Consider the following 13,183-nt stretch of genomic DNA (forward strand, 5'->3'; position numbering starts at 1 on the left):
AATAAACAAACTCAATTTATATTTAGGCATTTACAATATATGTGTGCAATTCCAAACATATCTAATTCAGTTGTTTGCATCCTGACTTTTCTATTCAACTACCTATTTAATATTACTACATGGAAATGTCACACGCAACTTAATGATAAGTATCAAAATTCACTTAACTTCAGCCTCAAATTCACATAGTGCAAGAAGCTATGAAGTTCATCCTAAAAGTTGTGTAATGCTACCTAGCTTATTCACTCATCAACGAAGCTGAAAAGAATATCTTGCTAACTACCATACACATAGAACTCAGACCAGAGATCCCAACATAGACAAAGAATAGAAAAGCAAAAAACCTAGGTAAACAATCAAAAGGATTCTTTATTTTAAATGTAGTTAGCATCATAATTCATCTAAAATAATTTATAATGGTTAATTATCATTTAAATGATGTCTCTGAAGTTAAAAGTAATATAGACTCAGCTTTAAAAAATTTATTTAGAACATATCAAACCAGTGATAATAGAAGCAAGAAAAATTAGCTATCTCCTGTGAAGTCTTCTAAGAATGACAAGTTCCTGATCAGCTAAAAACCCTTCCATCCTTAAAAGAGATTAAAAGGAAGCAGATGAGGGGAGCTTTGAAGGTTCATGAAAAGATGGAATTAGGAGATAATGGAATTTCCTGGGGTTTGTTCTTTTGTACAAAATCAAGTCTTTGGAGTTAAAATTACATTCTGGTTTCCTTCTTTAAGAAAGAAATTCCTTAACGGTAGCTTAGAAATATTAATGTCTTGATGTAATGTACTTCTCCATCTACTGATGGCCACGTGGGACTCCTTTTTCCTATCAGTCTCCACTCATCTTCCCAGGCAGCTCCAGAGGAGGACAGGGCATCATTCACCCCCGCCAAGACATTTCTGCTCAACCAGGAAATTACTTCAGGGTTTTCTTTGTACCGGCAATATTCCGTCTAACGCATCCCATTGTTGAGAGGCAGCAGAGCCTAATGAATCACATCATTCCCATCTGAAGCTTCCACCTCAGCCTTCCAAATGCCACTGCTGTAAGGAGGAGCCATCACAGATTGCCATGGCGACATAACCTTTCTGACTGAGAGGATCAACCACTTTCAGGCACTGTCCAACTGACACCTGGTACAGTCGATTATTCTTCTGGAAAAACAAAACAAAACAAAAGCAGCTCTTATTTAAAAACCATCTTGCCACAACATGGTAAAGAAGATACAGATATCCAGAAGAGATGTGGAGCATTTAAAAATATCCCTTCAAAAGCAAGAGACGTGGCAGACTCCAGCTTCTCCTGAAGCCGAAGCCCAGTTCCCTCAGCCTGGTTTAGAAGACCCTCAACAGCAAGCTTCTCACCCCAAAGTTCCACTGCTGGGATCCTCCTGACCCGTGACACTTCATGAGTCGTGGCGGGTCCGACGAGCGAGTTTCTGACATATCCAAACAAAGTAAATTATTTAAAACCAACTCATGCTCTTCATTATAAGCCCAAACCTAAGGGAAAACAGATAAAACATCCAGATATAACCTTAGACATAGAACATAGAGCTCAGGGCAATGTACCACTTCAAATATGCATGGAAAACAAATGCATTTGTCCTCTGTGATCTCGTAAAACAGAAGCAGATCAAGGCAAGAGTTACCTGTGGGCAGATGCCAGCTTCGCTCTCTTACAGAGAGCGCCAACAGAGGAGAAAGTGAAGCCTTAGTCCAGGGAGAAACCTACGTGGAAGCTGGAGTTTTGTAAACTAAATTTAACCAATTGGCTGAATTTAACTAATCGTCGGAATATAATTATACATTTCCCCTACTTTTTTATTCATTTTTTTCTACTTCTAGGGCCCACCTTCTTAAATTATTAGCTCATCTTACAGACGGGTAAGCATAGTGAAATAATGCAGCCCTGACACACACCTTTCCAGATTTTAAAGTAAACAGTATTCCCTTGTTCCGTTCAAAAGACTCCCTCTGAATCTATAGGATCTGCATGAGCACGCTGAAGTGTTCTGGAATTCCCATTCTCCTGTCCATAATTAGTCATAATCCAGAGACAAATTTATTGTATATATTCTATTAAGCACAATTAAGTATCTTTCTGGTATTGTCTGATTTCAGCCAAGAATTACTTGACTTTAACAATGATATCATTTTTGTTGTGCTTCCCTTCTGAATCTGGCTGGAATTTCTGGAAGCTCCCTGTCAATTTTGTATTACAACCATTTTAAAATTATCTTCATCCAAATTTTACTTGCATGTGATATTGATGCTATTGTTCAATAGTAGCCTCATTCTGTTGGGTAATTGTCTTCGGAAGGAACACAAACATGGCAGTTCTTAGAGTTGGTTGGCTAGGTAGCTGTCTTCCAAGTTTCTTGGCACAGAAGAGTGAGTGCTTCCAGTACTTCATCCGCTTGTTGAAACATTTCAACTGGTATGTTGCCAATTCCCAGAGCCTTGCTTTTGGCTAATACCTTCAGTGCAGCTTGGACTACTTCCATCAATGTCGCTAGCCCTTGATCACATCAACCAATGACTTTTGCTACAGTGCTTTAGACAGTTCGTCCCTCCTTTTATGCTTTCTGCATCAGTCAGTAGTTTGTCCATCGATTCCTTCAACATTTTAACTGGAGGCTTGAAGTTTCTCAAGTCTTTCAGCTTGATGTGCTGTGTGTGTTCTCTTGTGGTTTTCTACCACCAGGTCTTGCACATTTGATTATAATGCTCTATTTCGTCTTCTTGAGCTGCCTTTTGGAAAACGCTGCTCACCATTTATGGGTAGTTCCTTATCTACCCCGAGTTCAAGAGCAAGGTTGAGTATCTTTTGCTATTCACTTCGGTCTTTTCTTTCTTCCCTGTTGTTTTCAGAGCCCTTTGCTGTCTTCCTATATGATGCTCTTGAGGTCATCCCCCAGCTCGTCGGGTTTCCTATGAACAGTGTTCAGTGCATCAAATCTCCTCTGAGGATGTTCTCTGAATTCAGATGGGATATACTCAGGATAGCATTTTGATTCTCATGGACTTGTTTTAATTTTCTCAGCTTCAACCTGAACTTGCAAAGGAGCAATTGATGGTCTACTTCATGGCTGGCCTGGTTTGGGATGAGTTAAGCTTCTCCATGATCTCTTCCCACAGAGAGTCAATTTGATTCCTGTGTATTCCACGTGGTGAAGCCCATGTGTACCAATGTCACTACATATAGAACTACAGGACAGAGAATACTTTCCCCTTGGGGTTCCTGAGGCTATAAATCTGTATGGGATGTAGAAAGTCTCATCTTTCTCCCATGTAGCAGGTGCTGGGTTCAAACTGCTGACCTTGGGGCTGGCAGCCCAACATCTAACCTGCTGGGCCCCTGGGCTCCTTCCTATGTGAACAGTCGCTGTTGATGGTGTTGAAAAAAAGGTATTTAACATCAAGTAGTCATTGGTCTTGTAAAATTCTATGTGCTCTCCAGCCCCGTTTATCTCAACAAGGCCATCATTACTGATAAGTTAGTATAACTCCATCACCCAAACTTCAGATCCATTGAACCCTCAGCAGTCAAACAGCTCCAAACGTGAACTTTCCTCCTCCTCCAATGGCGAAGTTCAAAAAAATTCCTGCTTGCTGTCCGTAGTCTAAACGCAAATCCAATTTATAAACCCATACGGCCCAAGAGTGTGTCCTGTACCTCGTCTCGCTGGGACACAACGGGGTGACGACGCTTCAGCCTAAGCGCCGCTCTTGCTCAGACAACAGATACTGCTTGTGCCAGTGTGTTCACACATTCATCACGGCGGGGTTGGTTTTGCGCTTTATTGGTATTAAGACATCGTCACCCGGGCTCCAAAGAAGGTTAACAGCACCAGCAGGAAGGCCGAGAGGGAAACTCTGAGAGCCATGATCGTGATAGGAAAAACCACTGTGCAATTTGAATCTGGCCACCGCCTGTCTGACTTAGCCGCTGAACGCAACATGGCAAAGTGGACATGATCGACATCCTTTGGGGTCCAAAAATAGGTTAAAAGCAGATAAGGTAGCAAATGGTGTGGAATCTTAACCACAAAACAAAGAGCCCAGACCACGGAAAAGGTTGAAAAGTGACTGTTCATTTGGATATATCCGACACAGCTCGGTGGCAATAGCGGATCTGCGACAGTGAGGTGCGAGATGGCTAGACGCCTCCCCGTGGTTTGAGTGGAAATGTTGCAGAATTGAGGGCTGAGCAGCCTTGGGGGCCCAGTGGCAGCCGTGACCGGTATGAAAAATGCAGAGAGAACAGGCAGTCATAGTAGCAGAGGCCTGGGGCGGGAAGGGTGCAATGGAGACGAAGCTGATGTATTTGTGGCTGGATTTGCTGACGATGCGGAGGCTGGGGGTTTCGAACGAGCCCCAGCAAGTGTTCAATTGTGATGAAATTGGGCAAAAAAATGTCCTATCGGACCTTCCTTACTACAGAGGAAGAGGCATTGCCAGGCCATGAGCCTGTGAAAGACAGGCTCCCTCTGTTGTGGTGTGGGAATGCTAGTGGGGATTTTTAAGTGAAGACGATGTTAGTGTACCATTCTGAAAGCCCACGGGTTTTAAAACAACAAAACAGAATGAAAAATAAGTTAAGTGTGATGTGGAGGGCGGATAATAAAGCGCGGGTGACCAGGCAGCTTTTCACTGAGTGCAGACACGAACTGCTGGAGCCCAGGGTCAAAAACACTTGTGGGAGAAAAATTTGCCTGTAAAAGCGCTCCTCCTACCCCCAAATATGACTGCTCTCACCCAGCCCATGGACCAGCAAGTCCTTGCTAATTAAAAAAATCAAGGTACACCAAAGCAGTGTTCCAGTGGTGTTTTGAAATAACCTAAGACACCCAGTTGACCCTTCAAGAGATCTGGAAGAAATCATTTCATGTCCTCCACTGCATTACCCTTGGGGACAAGTCTGGGGGGAGTCTCTTGCAAGACCATGAAAGCATGGTGACAGTAGTGGACAGAAGCTGTGACAGATTGAGACTTTGACGGCTCTGAGGAGGGGCCTACTGTGGAGGGCAGCGGGTCTCTCGGCGGGTCAGTGGGTCTCGAGGTGGGCAACGAGGATGCGGGCGAGTCCGTGAAGGAGGCAGTGCAGAGCTCGCCACTCAGCTTCTGCATCTTCAGAAGGAGCAGCAGGGCGCGGGGGCCCGAGGTCATTAACAAAAGAAATGGACGCTAAATGGATGGACCCACAGTAGCCAGAGAGGGCAGTGGTAGACCTGTGAAACTGGCAAATGAAAATGCCTCTCTTTTTCAGAACTCTTGACAAGAAGACAGAAGCAGGTGTCATTCGACACATTTTCAGGGAGAGAGGTGAAAAACGACCCGGAGCGTGCACTGCCAGCAGCCATGGTGGAAGGAGACCCTCCTCCCAAACATCCCATTTCTCCGCCTCCCGTGGTTCCTCTCCGGTTCCCTGTGCACCAGGAGGTCAGTGCAAAAACTGTAAAAAAAATGTTTTTACTGTACTGTATCTGCATTGTATTTAGTGTCCGGTGTTTAGATGTTTTCGGGGGCATTTCCACAATGTAAGGCTGCTAACTTCGTGTGAAAGTCCTGGGAAAATACCCTCATGAGTGTAATTTGGGGGCCTCAGAACCAATCATTTGGTTTTCCATTATTTCTTATGGGAAAAAATATGTTCAATTGTTGAACTCTTCGGTGTTTGAATATGAATTTGGGACGAATTAAGTTTGATAGCCAAGGTATCATTGTAGTTTCTAAAACAATTTAAATATTAGTTATCTTTTTTTAACAGATAAATGATATTTATTCCTACAATCTTCATAAATATCAGTTATCTTAACCTATGATCTACATCATTGAAATGTCACCAGAATTCTAACATATTCATGTCCACAATACTGACACCTGCCCCAGCAACTCCTACCCAGCAATGGCACACACACGTGTGTGCACACATACACCCACAATCTAGAAGACGAACCAACACGCATCTATCTAACGCATCGGTCTAACACGTGGTGTCTGAACTGCCCTACATATAAAAGGTGCTCCAGCTCACTGCACGGAGCTCTGGTGGCACTGGCAGGAAGTCTCACCACCCTTGCTTCCATCGCCCGGCCGGGCCAGACTTCTTCCATGACAAATTTGTGTGTGCTTTTGGCAGTCCATGGTACTTTCAATATTCTCCACCAACCCCATAACTCCAGTGCATCTCTTCTTCTTCATCAGTCTTTTTTATTCAATGTCCAACTTCATATGCATAGGAGGTTATGAAAATACCGTGGTTGGGTGAAGCACATCTTGGTCTCAAAGTAACATCCTTGCTTTTCAACACTTTAAAGAGGTCTTGGGCAGCAGATTTACCAACACTGTTAGTTACAATATTTTATAAGAAAATCAGATTGAAATTACAATTTTATATTAAAATGAGGGGTTTGGGGGGCTAATTTTTAAAGATCGCTTTCAGATGTTGATGTTAGTGAAAAGATACAATTAAATTCTGTAACATGCACCAAAGTGATGTTGCAGTTTCCTTTGTTCCAGCAGTGCAAATTAGGAAACTCCACCAAAGATCCTTGGATTCCTCTAATGTAGTTTTCATGTCCCTGTCCTGGCAGAAGGTGCACTTCCTTTGCCATTTTAAATACGTTGTTGCAGCCTGTATGTTAGAAGACACTTAAGTTCTTCCTGACAATGGAAAGAATCTTAGGAAAATCTGGGTCTTAAACTGATCTCAATTCCTAAGCCCCTAAACAACAGGGCCCAAGTGCTGGCCCTGAGCCCCCCCATAGTACACACCTGATTCGGGTCACCATAGTCGCACACCTTCAGCACCACCAGGCTTCCTTTCTGGCTCGGGCGACCCTGGGCCACCAGACATTTGTTGGTCTGGGGGTGATAGAGCTGCAAAAGGGGAGAGGGCTCTTGACAACATGGAAGACCGAGAAAGCGTGATGTCAGAGAAGCTTTAGAATGCGTACAGTGGACGGTTTCAATGAAATGTGAAGGTATTCATCCACAGGTGTGAACGTAGACACTCAGAAAGATAAGCATGGTTCATTCCTGCGTTCTCACCTCACTACAGGGGAAGACCAGTGCAAGTCGTACCACACGCTAGGCAACTTTCCACTGCGTGTATGTAATGAGCACGGTCAAGTAGAAACTCTACCTGAAAACACAAGTTCACCTGTCACCTGTGGGGTTGAAGGAAACAAACACAGCCCTGTCCTGAAGACCCTTACAATGCAATTGAGGAAAAAGAACCAACCATTTAAGTAGGAGCAAGTAGAATGCAAAAGTGCAAAATTAAATGGCATTGCAATTGAATGCAGTGCTCAATCCAGATCCTATGCGGACTCTAATGGTAATGGGGATTCCAAGGGCAGATAAAAACACTGCACCTAGCAAGCATATAATGAATTACTTACTAGAAAACTTCTCCACGTTCTTTCTAAAAAGTGAGTTTCATTAAAAAAAAAAAAAAAAGTGAGTTTCATATGATCGCTTTCTGGTCTCTTGCTTCCTATTGCGCTTTGAAACAAAGCAAAACTCCTCACCACCAAGGCCCATGAGGCTCTGAGGGCTCCCCGCAACCCTCTTCCCCTAGGGTCTAGAAAGCAGGGTGCCTACTCCCCTGACAAATGCCCCAGCCCCATCCAGAGCCTCTGGCTCTTACTGTGGTCAAGGATAACCCTCCGAAAAGCCCCCAATACGTGGGCAGTATAATTCCACTCTCCTCAAGCGTCTTATATTTTTAGAATATGAGACGTACAGTCCTGTCCTTTCAATTGTGACAAAGAGCACTTGTCACAATCGCAAAATTATTTGGGTATATTTCATCTCTGTCATCCTCTTGCCCACCCCTCAAGTAAGGGACAGTCATTGTGTCCGTCACTACAGCCCTAGCCCACATGGAGTGCCTGGTTTTGCAGCCGGCATTCAATAAACACTCGTTGGATAAATAAGTGAGAATACAAGTCAATACTGAGAGTCCCAGCAATATTATATAAACTAGTGATGGCAGGGATGACATTAAAAGGAGAAAAAAAGTAACGAGCTGAGTAGCAAAACAGAAATGTAGTGACAAAGTTTCAGTAAAGTTCAAAGGGAAAAAAAAGAGTAGCTAAGGAAAAAGATATTATAAGACAGAAAAGAGAGAGGCAGAACTACGAACAATCGGGAAAGGGCTAATGTAACGTGGGTAAAGGGTTAGTGTCAGCTCGAAACGAGATTCGAAGTGCAAGGGAAGACATGAGAAATGAGGAATTGCAACTATTTGGCTATACACTGGTACTATTTCTACTTAACAAGAAAATCCGTAATTAATAAACACCTTTTTTTTAATCTCAGAAGGTAGCAACCAAAACTTTGACCAAAGCCACTGTGGGTTTCCAAGACTGTAAATCTTTACAAGAGACAGCCTCTTTTCCTCTCCCTCAGAGCTGCTGGTGGTTTCAAACTGCTGACCAATGCATCCCCCACAATGCCATGAGGCTCCTCCAGGGAGAGCAGGGGCGGGAACACTCTAGGTGTACTTCTACCTTCTTTCCCTTGGGAAGCAACCTGGGAGATGTGCCTTCTTGTAGCACCAAAGAGACAATGAGGTGGCAAAGAGATTGACCCTTCCCTTTCTGAAGGCAAGTTAACACACACACACACACCCCACCCCGCCCTCCGGGAAAAAATGTCATTATACAACTGTGATTGAGTTCCAAAAGGGAGACCTCTCCCGGATGTGGGAGGCCAGTGTGCTTCCCGACCAGATTGGAGGGTTACTTAGAATTTGGATTATAACCTTACTCCTCCACTGCATCTGCTTCGCTATTTCCTATGCCCACGTTTTAAAGTTTGCTTTAGACCATTTTGATTTTATGAAAGACATTCATTAGTGTCTGTTTTCCTTAACTGGAAGAAGCCTGAAAGGATTTTCATTTTCAGGAGAAAAAGGGAAACCACACATGTCCCAGGTTTGTCTGTAGCACACCACCTGAGCAATGAGACTGGCATTGCCAAGCGCCTTCGTGGGGGAAACTGGGCTCAATATCTGGGCATCAAGCTGCCATAGCTTGAACTGTGTCGACGAGCACTATGTGTTAAGTGTTATTTTAGGTTTTATGTGCCACTTGGTATGATGTGATGGGTTATGTTGTGGGGTGGGGCTAGGGAACACTCAGAAAATATTCCCATATAAATTAATGGTAATTGCCTCTTTGCTTTCAGCCCTTTTGGCTACAAAAGGTTACATTGAAACACTTTCCTTTCAGATAGTGAGGAAAGCTGTATTTATGTGCATATTTACATGTATATTAAACTCTCTTAAAAGCTGTCAGATGATGCAGCTTTACAGAAGTTATGCATCCTTTGATGCATAAAGGGTCTTAATATTAACGACAAAGATATTAAAATGTCTAAGGTCTTACACCTGAGTAAAAGCAATTCCTGTGACAAGAATATAACTATAGTCTATCACGAAATATTTTAAAAGCCTAAGTGTAATTTATGACAGCGTATGGGTGTATTGAGGTATCTCCTAAGCTACAACTTCTAAGAAACATGTCGAGACTGTTTTCTTACCCGCCCACGTTGAAGAACTTTGGGGCGCTTGGGCCCTCTGTTAATAAAAATGGGCTGCTGTGGTTTGGCATTGGGCCCATATATCTGCATTTCTGGGTAAATATTATCCAAATACCATTTAAATGATTTACAACCCAGCTTCCTCCTCAGTTCAACCCGCTCACTGATGTTCCCATAGCTCCTGGTCTTCAGATCTGGTCTTAAGGAAAAATACTGCTCCTGGATTTAAAAAAAGGGAAAAAAAGGATAGTTTGTTAAAAAAGAGTATCAAGCATTATGTTAGGGCTGCAGAACAATGGAAAACAGTGGATGATGACCCATATATTTATGCTGGTGTTCTCTTGATGTTACCAGAAAAATGTATAAGTGAAAATCTTTGGCATAATTAAGGCCCATGCTTAACTACCAATGAGAAAGCATCTTGATTGTAAAATATACAATTGGGAAATTTCAGAAATATCAAAATATATCAAAATGTGCTAATAGATGAAATAGTGATCTCAAATTTTTGTTCTCGGGGTTCTATATTCTTGAAAATTATCAACAATCCCAAGAGGATTTATTTGTGATTTATACCTATTGTTACCATTTTAGATTTTAAACTAAGGGTTTTTTAATGTTTTAATTAATTACATACAATAATGACAACACAACATCATGCTTTGAAGAAAAAGAACTATATTTTCCAGAACAAAAATTAGAAGAATGGTGGTATTTTTCTACCTTATAGTAAATCTTTTAAAATGTCTAGAATAGGAACCAGTTGAATTTTCATATCTGCATGCAACCTATTGTTATATTATTTTGGCTTAAGTATATTTTAAAAATTATGACTGTGGTAGTTACATAATCTGGTGTCAACTTGACAATATTAAGAGTGAAGGGGTGGAGTCTAGCCTGTCGGTCAGGTTGCAGCTTAATGACCTCATTTGGAGGCACAAAAGAGATAAATAGCTCACTGGCGGCCCAATACACTCACTTCCGTCAAGACATTCCTGATGACAAGCCTGATGGAGCTACACTGATTCAGCCAGAGCCCTTGAGCTGGAAAAGCCACGTGGAGACCCACACGAGTGCTGAGATGCTGCCACCACCACTGGATGCACATTCCTTTCCATCCACTGGCCTGTGATCTACCTACATTCTGCATCATTGCATGGCTGCATGAGTCTAAAGAGGAATTTATGGACTAGTAATAGCGGACTTATGCACTTGAACTGGACTGGGCTGGGATGTTTTCTTAATGTACAATTGCTCTTTGATATAAAGTTCTCTTACACACGAGTGTCCACAAATCTGTTTCTCTAGTCTACCGGATGATAACAATGATCTCATGCAAATATGAAGTTAAAAAGGGAATATTTTAATATCTATTTTGGATAATGACTGCTATTTTTCTTTGATACTATATCAAAACTCAACAACTTGAAGGTCAGTTACAATGGAATATGAACGCATCACTGAGGTTTGCACACTGTTCTATAGTAAAATCTCTTGTGGTTTTAAGTGCTAGGAAGCACCATCAATGCCTGGAGGCAGCAGTCCAGAAATCACTGACGTACTGCAGTGATAAACTCTGCTGCAAAAGACCTCCTGAAAGCGTTTCACAGCCGAGATGTCACTTTGCAGACTGAGTGGGTACGACAGGTGCCTGTGGACGCCGGACAATGAAGACGACAAAAGTGGACGTATTTGAATTACGAGGTTTGGCTAAGACTATGTAATACAGCTGGACTGCCAGAAGTAAAAAACAAACAAAATTTCTTGGAAGAAGTATGGGCAAAAGGTTCCTTCGAAGCGAGGATCGTGAGACTTCATCTTGCTTATGATGGATAAGTTGTAAGGAGGGGCCAGTCCCTAGAGATAATGTCAGACTTGGTAAAGGAGAGGATAAGCCAAATGTAAGGAGACTCTCATTTATAAATTATCAAGGGTTCATGAGGGAAGGGGGAGTGGGGAAGGAGCGGCAAAAAGGAGGAGCTGATGCCAGGGGCTTAGGTGGAGAGCAAATGTTTTGAGAATGATGAGGGCAAGGAATGTATGTATGGGTTGTGATAAGAGTTGTATGAGCCCCTAATAAAATGAATAAAAAAAAGAAGAAGACTCTCAACTAGCTGGATTGACACAGGAGCTTCGACAATGGGCTCGGCCACAGCACTGCTTGTGCAGATAGCGCAGGGCCCGGCCGTGCTCCGCCGTGTTGTGTGGAGGTCGCTATGAGTGGGAGTCAACTCAATGGTCGCAAATAATTGGAAGCTTTCGAGCTCCTGGGAGGGAACACTATGTACTTCAAAATCAAACTTTTCATTTGAAAGCTTAACTAGTTTATCATTTGCAACAAACACTGTCACTTCTTTAATGTTTAAGACTGACCTGGTTCATTTTTGAGAAACTGTTGCCAAATACCCAAATAAGAAAAAGCCTGGTTTGAGTCAGTCATTCTTTTAGGGCAAAAGAGTGTTTCCTGGGCAGGTTGGATCCCCTTCTCCTAAAAACTATCACCCTGAGATAATCTTGACAGAAAATATCCCCTAACGTCTTCTTAAAATCAAACAATAATTCTGCTTAACTAGGAAAGCCTGTCTGCCTTGGGAGCGGAGCTCTGAGAGAACCTTCTCTGTAAGGTCAGACCAGCAGCCGCAGCCGGAGGCTTACGGGGCCGTGACTGTCTGCCCACAGAGGAGAAACAATTCAGAAAGGGAGGCTGAGGACGGTGGCACCTTGAAGAAAAGACCCAGTATCCATCGTGCAACTGAACCAGCAGAAGCTGGTCAATCTGCGGGCTGTGTTTTGTATCACCAATTACAAGAAATAAACGGCATTTTTTAAAGAGAATGTTCCTTCAGCAAAGGGACTAGGTTCTGTTCATAACTCACACAGCCCTACAAGGCTTTTTCCTGGAAACCAGAATGCAGCCAGCATGCTCTCTATGCACTTACCCATTTGTCACACAGACGGAGAAGAGGAGCCTTAATGAGACCAATTGCTTGGATTCCTTCATCAGTGATATTCTTGAATGAAGTCGGCGTTCCCCTCACCTTACCTTCTGGGTGCATGGCAGGGAGGGGTGCCATGGTGACTAGGACAGTTGGGTGCTATTGCCTTGGTGGAGGTCAGCGTTTGATTCCACTGTTGGCACCATCGGTGCAATGCCAACACCGTGAAAAAGGCCAACAATACAGGAATCTGAGTGTAGAAAGAACTTTGATCTGGGAAACCTGCTGCGTGGGTCACTCGGACCTTGTTATAGGTTAAACGGTATTCACCTAAAGTATGTGTTGGAAGTAAATAATGTGTCCGAGTCATATTTATCCTGTCCATGCAGCGGTACTGCTGTTTGGAAAGAGGGTTTCATTGTTATGGTGATGTGGTCCTACCAGCTTAGGGAATGTTCCAGACCTAAGGGATATAAGGAGCAAAGAAGACGTGGAGGCGATAGAGTGACACTTGTTGGAGAGAGACACATTAGAAGAGAATAAATACGTCTTTGAAAGCTATGCACGATGTCTCTTCCTTGGGCTCACCCCAGACTGACTCCTTGGGTCTAGGAGCACCCCTGGTCTCCTGTGTGAATCCTCTCTGGCTGGCTACGTTTTCTTCAATTGTTCACTTGGAAAATGA

General features: G+C 43.0%; 1 protein-coding gene across 4 annotated transcripts in view; it reads right to left on the reverse strand.

Annotated features, from left to right (window-relative positions):
• Positions 1-349: 349 nt before the first annotated feature.
• GALNT11 (polypeptide N-acetylgalactosaminyltransferase 11) overlaps positions 350-13,183 on the reverse strand; it is a 79,946-nt gene continuing 67,112 nt past the window's right edge. For 3 of the 4 annotated variants that reach the window (XM_004702325.2, XM_045289773.1, XM_045289774.1), the window contains 4 exons: positions 9,563-9,781; positions 6,788-6,892; positions 1,373-1,510; positions 350-1,162 (listed from right to left, as the gene is read on the reverse strand). In XM_004702325.2, the coding sequence (XP_004702382.1) occupies positions 1,031-1,162; positions 1,373-1,510; positions 6,788-6,892; positions 9,563-9,781 (594 nt within the window). In that variant the 3' untranslated portion in view covers positions 350-1,030. The remainder of the gene's footprint in view (positions 1,163-1,372; positions 1,511-6,787; positions 6,893-9,562; positions 9,782-13,183) is intronic. The other variant, XM_045289775.1, reaches the window with a different exon arrangement.

The sequence above is a fragment of the Echinops telfairi genome, unplaced genomic scaffold, assembly GCF_000313985.2.
Source record: "Echinops telfairi isolate 266 unplaced genomic scaffold, ASM31398v2 ScPeMD7_31;HRSCAF=116, whole genome shotgun sequence".
NCBI lineage: Eukaryota > Metazoa > Chordata > Mammalia > Afrosoricida > Tenrecidae > Echinops > Echinops telfairi.